We start from the raw sequence: 23,150 nt of genomic DNA, 5'->3' as shown, positions 1-23,150 counted from the left end.
TCTGGGAGCAAAAAGACTCTTTGGCAACTGGTGTTGAACAAAAGGCCCAGGAAAACCATTCACTGAGTGGGCACTAGACTGGATTTTTTGAATCTTATAATCCAGCCGTGAGACTATAAGGTCTATGCAGTCAGATGCAGATGGGACCTCAGCCGAGATGCCGAATCTGCCTTGATCAGGAGATCATCCAAGTACGGAAGGACTGTTACTCCTTGCTGATGTAAGATTGCAGCCATCACTCAAATGACTTTTGCAAAAACCCTTGGTGATGTTGCCAGACCAAAGGGCAGAGCCTGGAATGGAAACTGAGATTGGTCCACCACAAACATGAAGAGGCTGTGATGTCCCTGCCATATTGGTATATGAAGGTAAACATCCTTGATTTCCAAGGATGCTAAAAACTCATCTGGTTCCATTGAATGTATTACCAAACAGATCAATTCAATGCGGAAACTTGGAAATCTCAAGTGAGTGTTGAGGAACTTTAAGTTTAGAATGGGACGGTATGACAAGTCTGATTTATGTACCAGGTAGAGATGTGAGTAAAACCCCCATCTCCCGTTGTTCTTTTGGGACTGGTACAATCACCCCTGACCCCAACAGGGAAAGAATAGCTTTCTGAAGGGCCACCCTTTTGGCTCCTTCTCGTGGGGCGATCCCAAAAGGTCTATGATATAACCTCTGCAAGCTATTCCTTTTACCCAAACGTCTGTGGTAGAACTGTACCATTGGTCCCAGAACATTAGGAGACGGGCCCCCACCACCGTACTTCCGGAAGGGGGGGGGTGAGTCATGCAGGTTGCTTGTCTGTTGGCTTTGGGAGTCGCCATGACCAAGCATGCCAACCTAGCTGTGTGCCTCCCCAGGGTATGGAGACTGAGGAATGACCTCTGGTGGGGGTCTGCCTGCAAAACGAAAGGAGCGAAAATGCCTACCTTTTGTTTTGGGGCAGCCAGTGGCAGAAATGCACTTCTTCACCCAGTGGCCCGAGAGATTTATTTTTCTATGGGTGGACCGAATAATGTCAAACCATCATACAGTAATGCCTCCAAAGCATTTTTGGATTCAGCATAGGCCTCCCACGATCTCAACCACAGTGTGCATCTAGCCGCCACTGCCAAGGAGGAGTTCTGAGATAATCCCTGACCTGCGTCAAGTACTGCATCTCCCAAATATTCGACCGCCTCCTTAATGTGGTCAGCCAAGGAAGACAGTTCAGCGCTAGGAACTCTCGACTGAAGGCCACCACTGAAGGAAGAGGCCCACTTTTCCACCGCTTTTAACACCCATGCTGCCGCCATTACGGGATGGAGAGAAGCCCCTGAAGCCAAATATATGGATTTCAGGATGCCCTCGCATTTTCTATCAATGACTTTATTATTATTATTTATTTATATAGCGCCACTAATTCCGCATCGCTGTACAGAGAACTCACTCACATCAGTCCCTGCCCCATTGGGGCTTACAGTCTAAATTCCCTAATACACACACACACATACACACACATACAGACAGACAAACAAACAGAACGAACAGAGAGACAGAGACTAGGGTCAAATCAGAGAAATTAAAAGTTTTCCCTCAGGACAACTGTGACAGGCACCGTAGAGGCTGTGAGCAGGGTGAAATGGCTGCTGCTGTGAGGAAAGCCCGAGAAAGAGTATCTCCTCCCACTAGAAGCACCTCCTCCTGTTCACAAAATGACACCTGTATCAGTCACAGAAATACGAGTGAACTGCCCCACGACTTGAAACCTAGCATTCCCTGCTGTCTTTCCTCAACGGTGCTGTGGGGCGCAGGTGTGGGCAGAAACCGCCGGCAGCTCCTTCTTAACCCAGTTGGAAATAGGAGCTCCCGGCGCGTTTTGCCTGCTGTCCTGGAACAGCGCTGTGTCCCTGGTCATTTTCTGAGTGACCGAGTGATCACTTTTGCCCTGGAGCCTATTTCAGTGTTCAGCCTAAGTTGAAGGGGAAAGTGCGGCTTTAAGCGCTGTATGCGCTCTTCATCCCTGCTGCGGTGTTCACGCTGTGAACAACACTGCAGTCAGAAAAAAAATTTCAAAAATAAAATCTAAGTGAAAGAAATGCGAGCCTACTCCAGTGCCACTAAAATAAAAACTGATATCTCTGGTGAGAGGAGGCATAGAGGGGATGGGAGCAGGCCAAACAGGTCATTTTAGTGCCTATATATTATATAGATTCATCCAGAGCAAAGACATGACAGTCATAATCATTCACTCCAATATTTCAGCTCTTTTGATGTATGTACAAAATATACGCCTCATAGCTAATGTAATTAAAGATCAATAAAATTCAAAATAAGATATCTCAGATGGATATGCTTCATTTACTTCATATTAAAGCCCGTGATCCTCCTCTTTAAGCGCAAGGGGCTGCAAGTGCAGGATATGTGCAACTCTATGGACAGCTATGAGTTGTGTGCATGTGCAGTGTGTTCGTTTTGTACAAAGAAGTATCTCTACATGGCGTAAATGAAATTCTGTGCAACTGTAAATGAAGGGCATGGGTTTGTGACCATGCAGATCTGGGGGATTGATCACACCAACAGAAGCATGGCCACACTTTTGGGTGTATGTCATACATAGAGATAGGCTGCCCCCAACCCTCCTCCCCTCCCCTAAAAATAGCTTTGAATTGCAGCATCCACTCACCAAGGCGATGTCTCCAGAGAAACATGCAGACTATTGTTATGGTAGGACAGTGTCCTAGAATCAGTACTGTCCCACCCTAATTGGGACAGTTGGAGGCATAAAGTTGCATGACTTGATAGTCTGCTATGAGTCTCTTTCAGTGTGTGTACCGCCATCTGGACACTAAAGACAACACACTACACCAAACACCTTGAGCTACAGTTACACAGTTGCACTAAAGATGTAAAGTATGATTGCAGAAGCTTTTGGAGAAAAGATCTACCGTGAAATACATTTAGTGAAATAAATCAAGTTTTTAAGTTGACTACATCAAAAATAAGCAAAAATATATTAAACAGTAAACCAGGGCCATGGCAACTGAAGAGTTATGGTCGGCACCGAACTTTCCAGTTCCTCGACAGAGGCTTTTGATAGCTGATCAGCTGCAGCTGACAAGTTGCTGTAAAATGGTGAATGATAATTTCATGAGACATGGAAGTGGCGAGTGCAGGTTGCCAGGATACTTGAAAATAAATGTTAAGCACACCTGGCATCCCCTCTCGTCAATATATATTGAATGTATTACGGTATATGTATTTAATACAATGTTAAGTGCTTATATGTCACCAGGTGGGTTTAATAAGCAACACTATATTTTCTTACTATAGGCCCTAAAAGAGCTACCAAAAAGTATGGTCAATTGTGTACACAGTTGACCCGCTGCACCCAGACTATTAGCACCATCTGTTGGCACAAGACTTAGCCATACCTTGCCAGAAAGCCTGCCAGTCCGGAATATTATTATATGAACAAGTGGGACCCTATTGTTTAACATAGTTGCTGAACATTGCAGGGGTCCTGCTGCCTACCTTAGGTATGAGAGAGGAAGCTTTACTGCCCCTCCAATAAGTGGACAATCTGGTGGGTCCGCCCTATCTAGTGCCTGCTCACCATTGGAACCAGACCATTAATAATAGCGGACATTGATCCACCAACAGAAGTCTTCTGACATCTCTGGCCACAGGATATAGCTCCTGTTGGTCTGGTCTAGGTTTGGTGAAACGTATTTGGGATTGTGACTTCCAGATTCTGCGGAATTTCTCTTTTTATGTGCCTACCAAAAGCAGTGTGACATTGGAGCAGTTGTATCAGCATTCTGGTTATGGTGACTATAGCTCCTCTGAGATGGGGTCACATGTTTGATATGGTGCTTTGAACCCCCTGGTACTGGCTCATTGAACGTGCTTTAATCACTTACAGTGTGTTGTACTTTCACAATACTTTGCCAGTATACTTGCTTAGTTGATTTCGCACTCCCTAAGGGTACCTGGCATATGGCATATGAGGATGACTTCAATATAAACCCAGCATGCTCACAATCAAGTATCCAACATTTTTCAACTACAATGTGGGAACAATTGCACACCAATGATACAGAGTGAGATAAACCTACACACACCTAGTTTACTAAGGCAGAACTACCAAAGATTCCGGAGCATAAAGCAGCTACAGGTCCTACAGCTAGGGCAGTATGACTCCTCTGTCAAAGCCTTATGTTCAGTAGATTAATGAGAAGGGGAGCTGCATATGCTGCTGTTGTAGGACCTTGTCGTGAAAAAGGACTAAGTGCCCCATCTGGCCCCCTTAAATAAATAAACAAACAAACAAAAAAACAAACAAACAGCTGTCCACCACTGACCTGTAGGATTATAGTGACCATCCAGTGATAATGGCATCCTGCAGGTGTGAAACAGGTGCCGACAACTCTTGCTTCCCTCACCCCACTAATCAATATTTGGACTAGTAAAAGTAGCTTTCGAAGTGACAGGTTGGGTGCCCAAACACTCTTTTGAAATAAAAAAAAGGAGCGCAGAAGATAGGACCTGTCAACTCCTTTTTTGACAACTGGCAGAAGTCATGATTATGTAATCCTATACAAATTGACCCTAGTGTGTGTGTGTGTGTGTGTGTGTGTGTGTGTGTGTGTGTGTGTATGTTAGGGAATTTAGACTGTAAGCTCCAATGGGGCAGGGACTGATGTGAGTGAGTTCTCTGTACAGCGCTGCAGAATTAGTGGCGCTATATAAATAAATGGTGATGGGGATGATGAAGGTGGTAGGGGACAGCTCTGAGGTAGAAGAGAAAATTGGTATAGTACTGAAATAGTGGGGTGGCCCCATTCATATTAATGCTATGGGGCCCAGTAGCACCTTGTCATACTTTATGGTATCTTCTCTGTATATGATATAAATAATATATATTCCTGGAAAAAGTTTGAGACATAGGGCCTCATTTAGAATTGGATTCATTTGCACATCAAATGTACTCAGTAAAAGACGTTCACAAAAAAGTGTGATTACTTGTGTATATTCCTGAAACCGAAAAACCATGATGAGCTCCAGGTTGCATCCTCTGGAGATAACATAGGAAAAGATGCACTTAAAGAAGAATACATATGTGCATTTGTTGAGTCAGACACATCTCAAGATGCGTCCAGCTCAAACGCAGTAGTATTTGCACCTTGCATATGTTAGGTATACAAGTGTGCATATTATGCCAAACGATAGTGTAAAGGTACAGCTTGAAAGTGTTAGTAGTTAAAAAAAAAGTTGCATTACCTTCTTTGTATGCAATAATGTAATGAAATGCCATATAGACGAGAGAATTTTGTCTTGAAAGTTATTAATAAAACCAAAAGATTTTCCATATATAATGTAAATAAATGCAAACACCTTCACATATGTTGTTTACGCCTTTAAATCTCCAATGGCAACCTTCTTTCCTGTAGTAATTCCAATGGAAATGACAAATTAGTAATGAAAATAACATGGCTGTGGCTTGATATAATATCGCCAAAAACAGAAGCCCTTTTGGTGCGAATGCGCAGCACGAAAATGTGCAACTGACGCCAAAAGATTGGTGTATGTCCAATGTCCAATGGAGGTATCTAAACCATACCATGTAAGTGTCCCGATTTTGACTGGACAGTGCCAATTTGAGGAGACCGTCCCACCATTCCACATTTGACACATTTGTCCCAACTAGCAGGAATTTGGGATGTATGTCCCCATTCACCATGGGGTCAAGGTGCATGTGGTGCATGCAGCAATTCAAAGTGTTTCTAGGAGAGGAGGCTTGGGGCAGCTTATTGCTCCAGAGGCCCTAGGCACAACCCACAGGGGTGGGCATGTACACTGTGCTGTGGACACACCCCAAACATGCCCCCTGTTGGAGGAGGCATGGTTTTGTCACAATTTTGGAGTTTTAAATTTTGGAAGGTATGCTAAATGAGGCCCATAGTCTTTTTTGTTGGGGGGGCAGCAGATGAGACAAGCTGTTGAAATTTTGCCTTTTTTATAATTTACTTTATTACACGTTTTTGAATATGCAGAGATAATTTTATAACAGAGCTACCTCAAATTAAAACCGATCAACTGTATTATTCCTTATAATGTCACAAAGAAGTCACTGAGTGCCCTGGCAACCCCTATGCGGAACCTTCTGCACTGGAGAACACAGAGCTCTAATCAATACAGTGTTCAATAAATCATTGGTAGATTCAGAAGCTATTAGCCATTGATCTTTTCAACCTTTATAAAACACTATATTCGTTCCTGCTGTATTGTCTTCCGAGTCTTATATGCACATGATAATACCAGTCTCCTTCTCAGGCCTGCAACAGCAACTGAAGACAAAACATTAATACGCCATGGACCACAGGAACACAGGCCTTTATGTTTGGTATTATTTTTTCTTTATTAACCATATACCAGCTTCAAATCATTCCAGTGCTTGTTTGCTGCAGTAAGGGAACACTTCACCCCCCCCCCTCCTTTAATAAGGACTTATTTAAATTAGGTTCATAAATTTACTTTTTTATATACAGTTACAGTGTCCCCTCTTGGAAAAAATAAGTTTTATTAACAGATTGCCAACGGTTCTGGGTCCTGGAAAGAGCAAAAAAAAATAAAAACAAAATGCATTAGTCTCATTAAATGTTGATGCCTATTGGGAGAAATCAATTTTTTTTTCCAAGACAGCAGTTTCCAGCATGCTCTAACAATAACTGAGCAGGTCTTTTATTTGCCAGGGATTTTTTTTTTTTTTTTCAGTGTCGATTGTATTGTAGGGAAGGCTACAGTGTTCCGTTATGCCTGTGGTTTAATGAAGCACATTTAGAATAGCACAAAAGCATTTGGTTGAACACGTTACAGATGACGAAAACTAGAAAGTAGGAATTACAAGATGAAATAATCCTTTCCTCATCAGCTAACACATAAACTACATTGGGAAGTATGCCATCATTGCAAGGTTATTAAATATCTATCCATGTTAATGTAACAACCAGTAACCGAGTAACTTCTGTCTACACTTTTATATTTTTTTGTGCCCCAATATTTCTAAAAGAATCCTCACCTTCTACTGCATGGTTTTGTTGGAATTCTTCTTCCCTTTTTCCCCGTACAGGAAATTTGTAGAAATCAGAAACATCTTTGTTTTTCGAAAGACTTTGCAAGATCCAACCACTACGTAGCAACATTTTTAATGTATGCAGAGGTAATAAAGTGCTTTCATGCTCTCACGGATAGCATAACGGTGAGGTTTTTTTCTAGGAGCCACTGTCTGGAGAAAACAGAGTTGATGAGGGGTTCCAAACCTTACAGGTGAATGCTACATGTCTTGGTAGAGGGAAATGTACCAATATTTTTGTTGTCGTTTAAAAATATTTAATCATACTTAATCCCAATAGTGAATATATAGAGTACCAGCACTGGCTCTAGGGGATCCCTAGGCCACACACTCCCCCTTCAATAATAGTGCCCCCACCAATCAGACATTGAGCCCCCTGTTTCTTACCTTAACAGGCAGGAGACACGTGTGGTAACTAGAGATACTCAGGCTTGGTTACTCGGAAACCGAACACAACCGAACTTAGGGGATCCAAGTACCGAGTCGAGTCAGCTCGGTACTTTCACGCTTTTTCGGATACGAAAACGAGGCAAAATGTCATTGTGACGTCGTCGGATCTTGGGAGTTTTGGAATCTATAAACACCGCCCTCCACGGTGATCTAGCTCCACTTGAGAGAGGGACAGAGAAGGGGTAGCATAGAGTGTAGAGCAGTTGGGCAGACAAATTTAGAGAATTGAAAGAGAAGGGTGGTAGCAGTGTAAACAAAGTAATCAGTAATATTCAGGAGAGCTCCATAGCTCCAGTATTAAATCTCATTGCATTGCGAAATGTTTGGTACCTAAAACCTCGTTGATTTTTGCTTGCACCTCATAGCAAAAATCTAAATATCAGGTATTGTAATATATAGAAAAACGTGAAGGCGAACATTGGTTAATACTCCTATGGGTCCCTGCGCTGAAATAGCCCTGTTAGACTCTAAGCTTCAATAGAGCAGGGAATTAAATAAATGATTAAATATTCTCTTTAGAACACTTCCTAATATGGTGGCGCTATATAAATAAGTAACAATGATTGTATCTCAACCTCTTAGCAGGTTACCAGATATAAATGTTTGCAAAACATTTCCAAAATGATCAGAAAATGTTACTGCAGAATTTACAAATCTGGTGTTTGTGATGACTCAACTTTCATGTGTATGTTAACGAATATCATTTTTGTCCAATAGTTTGTTTTTCCAGCTTTGCTGTCTTACATTTTTATGTTAGGGTGATGAGCTAACATCATTAATCAAGTACTGACTGCAGCAGCATTCCATCACTGCTTCCCATAGCAACAATCCCTAACGTTCCTACTACATATAGAATGCAGAAAGAAAACAAGTTTGACTTTTTAAACTTCATTTTATCTATGTCAGCCATTGATAAGAGTATGAGAACGTTAGAATTTGCAAGCTTCTAAGACTATGTTTGTTTGTCATGTACAATGACTAATGTCAATACTTATATAGTACTAAAAGCACAAAGATAGCAGAACCCGTGTAATTTTTATGAGTATTTAAAAGAATGCATTATGCACCACAAAACAACAATACATATATATATTATATATATATATATATATATATATATATATATATGTATATATATATATATATATATAACTGTCATTCTGCCACCATCAACACCTTGTCACATTTTTTATCCAGACACAGATCTAATTACACACATTCTACTGGAGCTCAATACTTGCTGGTTACTTTTTATCTCTTTCACCACAGCACTTGCCTTCAGTGTCCCTAACATGTCCAGTCTTTCAGTTGTACAATGCCCACTAGAGATGCAAACAAATTTTGGACTGTCTAAAAAGGTTTGTGAATTTTCCAGGTCTCGAGGCCCAAGCATGTTTTCTGCGTAATTGTCAATATATTTGAAACATTGGTTTGAAATTTGTGGCTCATGCTTGCTGTTGGCAGTCCACCTTTTGCATTTGGGAGTAACCATTTGCATCAAGGTTTGCTATTCATAGTAAAACTTGAATTGATGTTAACATTTTTAGGGGATGTGGTTTGGCAACCATGGCATGAGGGAGTACAGAGCCAGAGTTTCCACACAAAAGCTTGCTTACCTCCAGATTTTCTGAGGCTTCCCACAAGATCTCCGGATGGGGTGCGCCTCCAAGTGCTGCTTAGACCCCACTGCTCCAATCCACGCCCATCTCCTATTCATTGGAGTGTGGGGCGATCCAATTCTCCACCGCTTTCTGGCCTGGTCCTCCCTTCAAGACCCGCAGTCTACCTGCATTGCTTCCCCTCCAGTGAAGCTCCTTTGGGCATAAATACTTGATTGGGATCTCCTGATGAAGCACACGACCCCCGGACCAGACTCTGCAGGGGGCCGGTCTCTGGTCAGTCAATGCGAGTCCTGTCACAGTCCTTCTCTGAGGCTCCAGAACTACATCAGGGTAGTCATGCCTGCTGAATTTCCTCCAAAGCCAGAGACATCTATTAGCCATTTCCTCCTATCCCCTGGGACCTGTTCAGTTTATTCTACCAGCTACTGACACCATAGACACAGTACTTCTCCTTTGGGCTCCCTAGCTATTTGGAGACCGGAATTTCGTCAGTTGGACTGTTCACTACCATTTCCCCCCTCCCCCAATGTGTGCTCTGCAGCCCCTCTCGCTGCTAGTGGAGCACCAGCTCCACATGTATGCTGTCCCCTGACTGTATCCTGGATATAGGACCTCTCCTGGGGTTTATACACCATATATTATACTGCATGTTAGATGGCATTGGACTCATTCATCACTTTTGTTTCCTCTCACTATGTGGCGTTGAGTTACTGAACTGGGCACTCCGACCATGTGACATATTCTGTGACCTATTGCTTCATGAGACTTTCTCCCACTACCTTACATGGCAAACTTTTCCCTTCATGTCATTCCATCCGACTCCAGTATGCCACCCAAGAAACACTGGTCATCCACCCTGGCTCCTCCTATATGTTTCCTGCCTAGAGCGTCGAGCAGTGAGGAGCCTTCCCCCACTGACAGGGATATCATCCATAACAGATCCCTCTGCTGTTACTGCTTCAGCTCCACAGGTGGAACCCTTTTCCCATCTAGATATGGGTCACTCTAGAGATGGACACTGCCCATACTGTACGTAGGCTCCACCAAATGTTGACGGCTTTGAGATCTGGCCTGCCAAGTGCAATGAAAGAGACTGTAAGGGAGCTTAAATCTGACATCTCAGAACTAGGAGACCGCACGGATCATCTGGAATCTAAAATAGAGGAACTGGTTGCCTCTCACAAAAGTCTGCTGTCTTCCAATGACCATCTACAATCCGAAGTTATCTTTCTAAAAGATAAGTTTGAAGACAGAGAAACAATATTAAAATCCAAGGGATCCCGGATTCAGTTTCTAACGTGGATCTCCTGGACTTTGCTCTTTCCATATTCTGTAAGTTATTGCTGAATTCTGACGACAAATGCATGTCGATTGCATTCACCATTCGCCCCACCCTCAGTTGCTGTCTGGAAATTACTCCAGGGACACCTTTCTCTGGGTTCATTTCTATCACATTAAGGAAACTATGCTTCGAGAGGCTAGGTCTATGGAACATGTGGACACATTGCATTAATTGCTACTGATCCAACACGAGGACTCTATCAATGTCATTTTGTCTCTAGAAGCCTGTACTAAATTTCTGGTAGAATGGCAGATTCCCCTTAACATGGATGCCTCTTCACAGCGATCCTCTCTTATCCCCAAAATGGTACCATATTGGAAAGGACAGAGATCTGCACCATGTACGTTAATTTTGTAGCCGTTTTGATAAGTATATTTTACACATTTGCATTCCTTTAGTTGCAAGGGTCACCCCCGGCTCAAAGTGTCTGTAAGCTGTCCTATTTCATCAATGCTTCCTTAAGGGCCTTGAGCTGATGAAGTCCCCCTGTTCCACTGTTTTCCGCTTTGATATTTAGGTGTTACATATTGACTATGTTTGCTCTTCTTATATGTGTTTAGCTGATCCTGTTAGTTATGGCTTAATCATCCTAGTTTTGGGGTGTTCTAACTTTTATATATACTGTGGCTCATGTTAGGTCGAAACTGTGATCTAAACCACATGGATTGATCTGAAGACAGCAGTTCACATAGTCTACCCCTTGGCAGACCTTGTATGGACCGCCAAGGTTATGAGGCCCAGGTCTTACTGTAAGTTTTCCTCTGTCTCGGACTCCCTTAGAATCTGGGACAAGCTCACTGTGAGCATGAATGAAGTCGTGTTACCTACTAGAAAATTTTCCCTTTCGGGTTTTGATTAAGTTGACCCCTGACTTGAACTATGTTAATTGGTTCCACCATTGGTATGTCTACACTCAATGACTTGTTCTCTCATGATCTCCTTCAGCCCTTTCATCTTCTACAAGACAGGTTTGGTGTACCATCTCATCATCAGTATATATGATTTCATATTAAAAACTGGGTGTCAGATGTTCCCAAGATTCCCTATTCTTTGCGTTTGCCTCCCGTCCAAATCCTTGATAGATTGATGAAGGGTCAGAGCCGAGGGGGCATAATTTTTTGGCACAACCTTTAACATACCCCAGACCAGTCCCGTATGCCTCCTTCTCAGCTATATTGGAAGACTGACCTCTTAGTGACCCTTTCTTCCCGCAATATGGAAAAATATATACATTATTTCCCATCATATGTCTAAATGCATTAACCACACTGCAATGCAGGTTAAACTGCACCACAAAATATATCTCACTCCCGCCAGGCTTCACAAGATTTGGCCATCCCAATCCTCATTATGCTGGCGTCTCTGTACCCAGGTGGTATATATCATACACACCTTTTGGACTTGCCCAGTTATTCAACTGTTATGGGGGTAGGGGGGGGGGGGAGTATTTGGTTATTTGGTCTGATTTCCAAGATACAGGGATTACACTCGTTCTGGACCCCACTCTTGTGTTACTTCATGTATTCTCTGACTACGTCCCATTAGAGGATAGGCATGTGTTGGGTCTTATCTTGATCGCAACTCAGGCTGCTATAGCCCCCCCCACCCCCCACACACACTAGCCTAAATAATTTCCAAAATTCAATTTAGTCTTGCTATGGAGATGACGGATATGCTTTACTCTTCCTCTGCCTCAGACCCTCTCACTAAATGGTCCAAATAGCATGAGTATATTACAGAAAGGGCCTCTCCCCTACTGATCCCGTTGCCTCCTCTTCTCCTCCCGCTCTCCATTCAATCGAATCTCCTCAATTGTGTTTGTGTGTGATTTAGTGTCTGTTTTTGCTCAGAAACAAAATTGTTGGCTTACATTTGTATATCATATGCATTCCTTATGGTAACTGCTCTCTCAAGCACAAGTTGCAGTATTTGTTTATATTATGTATCACCTTTTGGTTAATCCTCACCTTCCCCTCCTCTACCCCTTGGTTCCATTTTTCTTTTCTGTACCCCCTTATTTACACTCGAGAAAAATTCTTACAGAAAAATATGAATGAAAAAAAAACAACACATTTTTAATTAATAAAAAAGTTTTTTCAGCTTTTTAAATCGATCTGCGAACACTACGGTGTTCAGAGTTCGACCATACTGTGTTAGGGTTCAACATTCACATTTGGGGTTTGTCGATCACAATAAAAAAAAACAAAAAAACAAAAAAAACATAAAGCTTAACTTCAACATGTCCAAGTCTTAACATGAGTATAATAATGAGTATACCGGCCGCCTGTGCGTGAAGCAGATCGAACACTGTAAAACAGGATTGAACTGTCTCAAATTTTTTTAAGGATCTAAAATTTGAGAAGTTCCAGTTATGTTTCTGAATTTTAGAACTGGCTCGAAAATTTCAACACAGCCACTTTGAGTCTCTCTATTCCTCATCCTGTAACAAAATAAATCCAAACAGCGCTGATAATCCTACTGTAATAAGTTTATGATCTTTTAAAAACACATAAAATCAATAAAAAACAGTTTATAACTGACCATACTTCTTTTGTTAGCTCTGTATTGTAGCAAAATCACACATTAATCAAAGACTCAAGGGGGGTATTCAATTGTTAGCGTTAACGCTAACAAACGAGCGCTCAAAAAATCTTACCGTTAATACGGTAACTGAAATTTCGTGAGTAAACTACCGTATTAACGATTTTCGCGCGCAATATTTTTTGAGCGCTCGTTTTTCAGCGTTAACGCTGACAATTGAATACGCCCCTCAATGTGATCTTTCATATAAAATTATAGGTACTCCTGATAATACAATTCTTGAACCTTTCAAGTCCCATTCACCTGTTGTCCTATGTCTGAATCAATTAAAGCCATAAAGTATTCCCCCCATCCACCTCTTCAGATGCTGCACTATATATACTGTGGCAAAAAGGGAAGTTTGCCACAGTCCGTGAAGGGAGAGACTGAGAGTTCCTCTGGAAGTCTGCAGACAGGGTTATCTCTACACACAGTTTACAGGTGGAGCACTTGGGTGTGATTTAGCAAGTTAGTGCTGTGGAGGAAGGCTAAATAACTGGACCTGTGGGTGGGGCGGCCGACGCTAGCCAATGGCTGGTGACTAGTGAGGGGACTGTGTCTCAAAATAATCTCCATATGTCACAGTCATAAACATGAGCCTGCAGCATTATCTACTAACCACACTAACATTAGCTTCAAAATAGCCCACGTGTGTTACTTTCAGTGAGAGACCTCAGGTACACCAGTCAACAGACTTCCAAAAGAGGTGTGGCCTGACTGAAAAGGTTCAACCACACTACACTCTGGAATGCTTTGCTGAGTCAGAGGTTTGGCCAATTTTGCCCCACATTTTGACTGTGTGTGGTAGTGCTCACTGTGAATCTGTGGGATTTCGGTATGTATTTATGTACAATGTGCATGTGTTGAGAGTAGGCAGTACAATCCCGATTTGAGGGCTTTGTCCCATGGATGGGAAATTTGAAAGATATGTCTCATTCGCTGCTGCTATGCTTGATACTGGTTCGCACGGAAATGCAGGTGTTTAGAGGGGAGAAAGTATGGGGCAGCCTAGCACATCAAAAGTGCTAGGCATGTGCCTGGGAATGTGACCACGCCCCCACTCTGGTGTGACCATGCCCCCTGACCCAATGCCAGATACCCAAATGTTGGTAGGTATGTCACTGGGAAAGAGGAATTTCGCAGTAGGTGTATTTACTCACTGTGGCCAAGTACAGAACCAACTATAAATAAAGAACATCAAAGATTACATATGTGTCATGCACATTATTTGTGACCAAAATATTTCAATACTTTAGCTATTCGCATTTTATACGTCGCTATAGGTAGTCTTTCAACATATACAGTAGCATCCTGAGATTGTAATTTTTTACTAAGCAAGAATAGTTTTAAAATATTACTTATTAAAACAGCTATACAAATGGATTACCTATTTGCTGTTATAAATATTTGTGACGGTGATACAAGACACTAAGTAGGATTTCAGGAATTAATATAATTTTATTAACTAGTAATCAGTGAAACCAGTTGCCTTGGTGATAGTTTCAAAAAGGAAAGATGCTCAGTAAGCAGATTTCAGTTATTAAATGATCATAAAACTTTTATGTATCCTGTTTAACAGGACTGACAATTTTTTTCAATGGGAATCAGAAGCTTCAATGAATGCATCAGTCACACAAAGGAAATTGAGTCAAAACAATCTTTTAGCATGTATATAATAGCTCTAGACCAGTATGGCTAACCTGTGACACTCCAGCTTTTGTGAAACTACAAGTCCCAGCATACCCTTCCAGCAATAAGCCGGAAAAAAAATTAGTGTAAAACACTGGGGAATATTGCACACCCCAAATCACTTGTAGTGCAAAATATTGTATTAAAATATTGTATTAGATAGATATTGCTGACAAAGATTACTTTTTTTGACAGCCAGAAAAATTTAGTGTAAAACACTGGGGAATATGAGACACCCCAAAAGCACTTCTCTATCCTCCTGTATCCTCATCTAATAATTGCAAATGGTATTAATATTATAATTGTAGAGATTAGGATAGAAACAGTTATGTGTACACTAATTGCTCTGTCCCTGCGCTAATATAGCCTGTGACCTAACCCCGCTCTCTCCCTCTGTCAAATGGCGATGGATTGCTGTGGAGGCGGGTACTTATGCTTTTCAAATCTCGCGAGAACCGAGCTCAGAAATACGAATACGTCACGATGACGTTTTGCCTCGATTTCGATTCCGAATGGGCGGGAGAGTACCGAGTCTGCTCGGCTCGGTACTCGGATAGGCTAAATTCGGATGGTTTCGGATCTCGGGGAACAGAGTCGGCCCATCTCTAATATAAACCATACTTGCCGACTTTCTGAAGACGGCGTCCGGGAGCTGCCTGGGAGAAGTACCCATTTCGGGGGCGGGGCTATGCAAACCGTGCCATTCTGGCCCCGTCCCCGCGGCGTAATGACACAAACAAGTCATTTTACAGCGGGGCGGGGCCAAATGTTGCGATTCTCTTAGAATCACGGCATTTTGGCTCTAATTCTGCCCACTTCCAAGTGAAGTGGGCAGATGCATGAGGATAACATACTCTCCCGGGATTTCGGGAGACCTACCTGGAATACGGGAGTCTCCCGGACATTATGGGAGAGTTGGCAAGTTTGATCTAAACTGGTTCTGTGGTCCACAGGCTCTGTTGGTCTCATATCTCTCTGCAGGATGCTGCCCAGTCTGTCTCTACTCCAGAGTTCCCTTCAAAACCAGTGCCTGGGTGCAGCCATCTTGGATCCAGTCATGTGATCTCTCTCAGCCAGTCAGAGTGCTGCTCAGCTCAGCTGACCACAGCCTCTAATGAAGGGATAGTAGTCACTATAAAAAGACTTCCTGGAGCCCTAACCTGTTGCCAGTACAACGCTGATTCCCAGCAGTTTTCTCAGTAAATCCTGCTCAGGCAGTGCAGTCTGCATTCTGGTTTCAATCTAATCCATCAATCCGGTTCCTGCCTGGTCTCCTTTGCTAAATTTGTCACCGTCCTACTATTCTTAAATATCTGTCAGTCTCCAGTGCCATTTACATTCTCTGGGCTCCTAAACTCACAGTAGCCACCATCTGTACCAGTTCTTTCTCTTCCATTCAAAGAAACATAATCAAGCCACCCACCTATTTGCACATAATCACCAGTTCTACTCCAGAAACACAACCCAGTCTGGGTACAGATAGATCCTCAGGAGTGACAGTCCATTTATGGAGTGATTTTATTATCTGTCAGTTTAACCAAACTGACCGACCAATTTACCATGTGTAATCACGCAAATTTTTCACTGATCTGGATTTTGGATTGGAAGATGTGTGAGGACTATAGAAGGCAACTATTTTAACCCCAGTATTTTCCAACAAATACAAAACTACAGAAACAAGCAATAGAAAAAAAAAAAAAAAAAAATCGCACCAGAAAACGAAGTGGCTTGAACATTTGATTCACAAATTGTAATAAGGTTATTGACTTAATATAATTTACCAATAAAAATGTCCAACAACTAAACCAAAAAAAGTAAATGTTCTCTATCTCATACTATCTGATAATCATTAATATGACTTTACATAATCATATATATTTAAGTTGCTTGTGAATCAAAGTGCACTTGTACATTATTATTATTATAGTCCACAGAAAACATTTCCACCGAAATGACCCAAATACAGCACATAGTAAATCAAACAACAAAATACCACAGGCCATCTGTTGACCACCCCTGATTTACAGAGAATATTTAGTCATTGACATCAGTCCCTACCCCATTGGTGTATACAGTCGAAGGGTTCTATTTATTATCCCTGGACGATCGCAGCAATTTTCTATCATCCAGTTTACCATTACAAGATCACTGGGGCAGCAGAGAGATGCTTTACTCCCCAGCTATACTGGCTGACAGCGGTACATTTCGCCAGGCCAGTCTGTGGGCAATCTGCACATGCATGTGCGAGTATATATACTAAACTGTAGGTTTGAAAAAGTGGAGATGGTGCCTATAGCAACCAATCAGATTCTAGATAGAATTAATTTAGCACATTCTACAAAATGACAGCTAGAATCTGATTGGTTGCTATAGGCAACATCTCCACTTTTTCAAACCCACAGAGTAGTAAATATAACCCTTGGTCTCTCAGTTCCAGATTCAATTAAGAAAAAAAAAACAGTATTATTAAAAAAAAAAAAAATGTAATAAAGATGGTCGATAACAATGAGGAGAACAGTGGCCGTACTTGCATAGTCTTCAATGACCCAGGGGCTTTGTTAAATAGGAGCCTGTTTACGCCAAATCTAGGGTCTTTCGCCTATTAATAAATAGACCCAGATAGTCTCTACCACACAAACTTGGGTACATTTCGTCAGCAGCCAGAAACCTACGTTTTTGGTGAACAATCAATAAATAGGAACCGCACGAGTCTCCCCCCCCCCCCCACATAAAAAAATAAAATAAATGTAAATACATAGTATAAAATTGTTTTAGCCAGTGTACTTTTGTACTGTGGGAGTAAACTGGAGCACCCAGAGAAAGCCCTTGTAAACACGGCTATACATACAAACTCCACACTGATAGTGGCCTGGTCAGAACTGAACCCATTACCCTAATATATGTTACAAAACCCAGCCACGTATGTCTAGACCTTATAGTATTCTAGTAACAAAAAACAATGTTTTTCCATTACCTTAAACACCAAAATGGACACAGGTGTAACAACTACTTTTATTTGTACCCCCACCACCATCCCAAACACACAATAAAATTTCAACCTGGCAAAGCAGACCAGAGTAAAGTGTATTAAATGAAGATTCCAAGCATGCGCTGTAGTAGTGATTGTTCTAAGACAACAGATATTAAATTACAATAATTGATCTGTTAGTTTCAGAAAATCCAACCAACATAAATTAAGTGAATAATACCAGCAGCTTTAGAAGCTATAAACATTTGTATCAATCATTTTTGGACTTTTTAATACATATTAAATAATATGCAGGCAATATGACTAAAAATATATATTTTTTCAGATCAGATAATTGTTATTGTGACTTACCATTAGTCTATTTTTCTAATTATATTTTCAATTCAACTGTTTAGGTTATGCTAGATATAACAAACTAACTGACATAAATAGTGAATTGTAAAAAGTAACACTGTTACAGCATATATAAAATTTGTTAGGTAATGTGTGTTGGGCTTGATAAATTGGAGCAATTGCGAAGTTAAGGTTTGTGAAGAGACTACTGAATTTACCTAATCTAGAATGTGTTTTTCATGATTTTGTCTTATACATACACAATATGTACACACTACTAATGTACACACTACTAGTGCCTCTTGACTGTATGTAAATAGAGCTGTCAGTCACGACAAACTACGAACGTGATTCGCAGGACATTTTATTTTAGAAGTCCTGCAGCATCTGGTATCCCCTATCCCCGCTGTCCATGATGCGATAACTACGGTGATCTAGCTATTAAAATGCAATGTTGAATATAATAACTTATGCAGGTATAATTTAAAGTAATACAAAGGTGCTACACTCTTTAGCAAAAAAATACCATATCACTTAAACTGAAAGGTACTGCACAGAGGGTTTGCGACATTATTATGAAGAGTAGCTGGATGAGGGGTGAAAGCCCAACTCTACCCTCTGAGAATAGGGCAATGCAGACAGATAATTACCCCTGAGGCTGCACACAGGATAGGCGGCAGTTTGTCTCTCTGTCTCTCCTTCTCCTCTTGGGAACCCAGATACTCCTCTTCCATCTGGCTGTCTGTGGAGAGCTGCTCAGACCCGGCGGAGAGTGAGCTCTGAGAAGACATCCTCATCAGAGCGAGCTGATGGCAGCACTCACAGGCTCGATCTGCTCAAAAGTCTCCCCGACCAGGGGGAGAAAGAGGAGGGTGAGGGACCTCACACCAGTGTTTACCCTCCAAAAGGAAAGTAGATGTGGCTCCTGCAAGGAGAACCACTAGCCAGTCCTCCACACTGCATGCCATAAAGGGCTACAAACAGCAGGTGAACAGGATCCCCCGGGCTAAATACATTGCTTTCTTGCTGTTGCATCCAGTTGCCCTCCCGTGCCGATGAAAGGAACTACGCTGCACCTATAGCCGTAGACGCCATGTTGTTTATAAGATGTTCCTAGAGACCGGCTTGGAGACAAGGGGGATGTCTTTTTCGGGACCCCTGATACGCCTTTTACGCAGCGAAAGCCGCCTTTAGGTTCCTTCGCCTTTTGCGTAGATTGCGTAGACTGCGTTGGTGAATGGGAGAGAGAGAGAGAGAGTAACGTGAACCGGAGGCTGCGGTGTCAATGTAGAAAATCCCTCCCTACAGCTGAGGCTGCCAGCAAGTGATTACACACCCGGCTCATCCTGGGTCAGGGCCAGAAACACTCACCCTTTCCACGGCTTCCTTCTAAATTACGTTCTCCCTAAGAGGCAAAGCTAGCTGGATGTGTTTAATTGCCATTAGTTTCTTCCTCGTAAAAATGGGGGTTGCAGATTGGCACAGACAGGGAGATGACATAGTTTCAGCCTGTGCTCATATCCTGACCAGCCAAAGGCAATATAACCACTTACTCTCCACAGTAGTGGGAGACGTCAAGTCATCCTGTGTGACTAAACATTTTATTTATAGCTATGCTTTTTTTGTAAATAGAAAATGATGCTGAGTGAGAAACAATTTATTTGTTGTAAACATTTTTTTTGCAACAAATCTTTCTTCTTTGGATATAGTAGCAAAATATTTGTCCTGGCACAAAACAAAAAAAAACCCTCGGAGCAGGTATTCCAGTCGTTTTAGTATTTGGAAAGATTCATTACCACGAACTGGAAACTGTATTTTCTTATCCACTCTTAAGCCATGCATGAATAGAAATTAGTGTAGCTTTATTTTTCCCTATGGAAAGTGTTATTCAGATGTACTGCAGCCCAAAGTCGGGGGGGGGGGAAACATTTCCACTCATTATTATTATTATTTTATAACTTGGTCCACTTTACAGAAGCGCCACATTTTAAGATGAATTTATTGTGACACACAGAGAACAAAAGTGAGATCATTTTCTTGGAAGTTGTCCTGATTTTATATTAGGACTTGAGAGAGACAGCTGCCCTGGATGAACAAAAAACTTGATTTACTAGTCTTTAAAAAGACAATCCCCATTCCAACTTTAGGACAGGACAACAAGAAAGGAAAACAGTAACACTGTTAAAATCTGCTTAGTTGCCAAAATGATGTATTCTTTTAGTCATTGCTAAGGATAAACAGTTGTATAATGCAGAGATTGCCAAGCATTGAAACGCTGCACAGTTATTTAAAAATACTTGGGTATTAAGATGCATAATTATTGATGGAAAAGTCCATCCCTGCTGTGTGAATAAATATTGTTCTGTTAGAATAGATGGAAAAAGTTACAGGCTAATAGTGTTTATTATTGTATAAGGGTAGTACAGCCTCTTAGCACATTATGAAGTGCAGTTCAGTAGTTCTTAGGAAACGTTTGCTTGTGACACCAGTGAGCCCTCAGTCATTCTCTATTGTTTGCAAGGAAAACGCTGTGCAAGATGCTCTGGTGACATTTTAGGCCACAGCACTTTTGCAGGAACCACCGCCATAGCATATATTTGAACAGTAAGGACCTCATTTAGAGACATAATCAAAGTCCGTTTTAGGCTCATCCAACAGAAAAACACTACCACGCATGTGCAGAAAGCCCCAAATCCGCCTGCATCTTGGACGCAATTAACACTTGCGACAGGTTACGACTCACTACAAGAGAATGGGAGGAACACGGAATTGTGAAGGCGTGATCATGTAAATACATCCTAGTCGCAGTGAGGCGCAGACGCAACACACGTTAAAACGGCTAAAACTGTGCGGCGGGAATTAGGGGGCTCAAGCTTTAGCTAGCTGCAGGAACAGCTCCATAGAGTGGGACACAACTGGGGTTTTTTGCCACTCGTTATACCCTACCAAGCTGCGGCACACTCCCATTCCTATACTTCTAAGACGGACTTTGCGTCCGACTCTACATGAGGTCCTAAATGAACACTGATTTGTCCAAAATATAACTCATCATCACAATTTAACCAGTACTCAGCACCCTTTGACCAATCACCAGCACCTGAAAAAGAATGCTATTATGTATATGTATTTTTCCACTCAGCTAAGTCAGTGGTAAAAATAGATTTATGCTGCTATTAATATAAAGTTTTATCAAGGACCAAAAAGCTCTATTGCCAGCAAAAATGGGAGCTAGTAATAGCGAGGGTTTTTTCCCCCCAAGTCTTTACTACAAATGGTTAGCACTGGCAATTAAGCTGTAATCTAAGATTGGCAATAATAGGATACAACTATTACTAATATGTTTTTTTATTAAATATTTTTTACAACTATTTTTGAAATATAAAATTTTTTCAACTTTTTTTTAAATCTGACTTTCGGTTCCACTGCGCGAGCCATCCAGCCGGTTCAGGCAGGCTCTTGTCTGGCAAAGCAGTATGTTAACCCTTACCACTCTGGGCCAGTATCGCCAGGGCTCTTGAATATTGCTCAGCTGCCCCTGCTATATTTTCTTTGATAAGTTGCAAAGATAACTGATTTGCTAACACTGTAGTAAGCAACAATAAAAAAAAATCAGCCATTTGGCTGCAATCAGGGCTGTAGCGATAAATAAGCCCCTTAGTGTGAGCAGCAATACTGTTAACCTCTTTATACTTCAATTCAACCAAATCACTAACATAACTCTTACAAAAGTAGTAGATTAATCCTACACCTAGGGGTCTATTTATTAAAGTGCGATCAGACATTAAAATGGAGAAAACAACAGTTGTCTCCGTAAAATGCCATCACACAATTTATGAAGTGTTTATAACTCTCTTGCCATAACCCATTCAACGTTTCTTAACGCAGTCCCCATACATCAATATGGGTAATGTGAATTTCTGCAATTTATTAAGCTGAAAAAGCAGCAAGGTAACGGCAATTGTTCTATATTTATAATTAAAACTGAATGGTATTAATAATTATCGATGGATCTATTTGTTTAGTATTCTAGTCACACATCTCAGAAAAGTATAGGGTTACCAATACGATTATAATTTTTTTTAGTATATTATATATTCTATATTGTATTATGTAATAGTGACAGGACAATTAAGGATAAAGTCCAATGTTATATCATATCATTACTTTTCTCTCTGGTTATGATATTTGTCCCAAATATTGATTTTGCAAAGTCTAGCAGTTTGGATCGATGGACTAAACATAAAGTAGTGATTCTCTTATTTCAATACTGTAGAAGCATCTTTGATTACCATAGTAATCATAAAGTCTTACGATTGCCTGGTCACGATCATGTGACTATTTGTGACAACGTTAAATAGTGCTGAGAAACATGTTGAAATTTTCCTGATGAAACTGCCAATTACAGCAAAGGGAGCAGAGAAATGCTTAGAGTTGGAGACGCTGACTCAGTACCTGGTGTCTATTTAATTTTAAGATATCTTTCATTAACGCCAAAAACATACTGGTAGGTTAATTGGCTGCTAACAAAATTGACCCGTGTGTTAGTGAATTTAGACTGTAAGCCCCAATGGGGCAGGGACTGATGTGAGTGAGTTCTCTGTACAGCGCTGCGGAATTAGTGGCGCTATATAAATGGTGGTGATGATGATGATGATTGATGAGGTCACAGTTTCTAGCTTTTGATTGGGCAGCTTGTATATTTATGTATTTTATGATGTCATCATTGATGTGTGAGGCAGACAAGATTGAGTGGAGGCAGTATTTCTGACAGCAGGGTTCACTTTCTAAAGCTAGGTACGCACTACAGAAAATTACTGCAGATGCAATTTCTGTAAAGATTTTACCAGTGACTGAAAGTCCCAATGAAACATATAGATTACCATTACCTACATGATTTACCTTCAAATCTGTGCTCTTCATCTCTCATAACCAATACTGAAAACACACGCTATAGATATCTGCCTACACTGCTGGTTGTGAGTGCATACTCATTTGCACAACATTGTTCCTTCATTGATCGTGATT

General features: G+C 41.2%; 1 protein-coding gene across 1 annotated transcript in view; it reads right to left on the bottom strand.

The window, feature by feature from the left end:
- Nucleotides 1–19,667, bottom strand: part of HECTD2 (HECT domain E3 ubiquitin protein ligase 2) — a 121,625-nt gene extending 101,958 nt beyond the window's left edge. The window contains exon 1 of the mRNA XM_075216428.1: nucleotides 18,776–19,667. Coding sequence (XP_075072529.1) covers nucleotides 18,776–18,922 — 147 coding nt within the window. The 5' untranslated portion in view covers nucleotides 18,923–19,667. The remainder of the gene's footprint in view (nucleotides 1–18,775) is intronic.
- Nucleotides 19,668–23,150: the final 3,483 nt, after the last annotated feature.

This window comes from Mixophyes fleayi, chromosome 6 (genome assembly GCF_038048845.1).
Source record: "Mixophyes fleayi isolate aMixFle1 chromosome 6, aMixFle1.hap1, whole genome shotgun sequence".
NCBI classification, from domain to species: domain Eukaryota; kingdom Metazoa; phylum Chordata; class Amphibia; order Anura; family Limnodynastidae; genus Mixophyes; species Mixophyes fleayi.
Note: the sequence above shows the minus strand (reverse complement) of the source record. Positions and strands in the feature narration are given on the sequence as shown.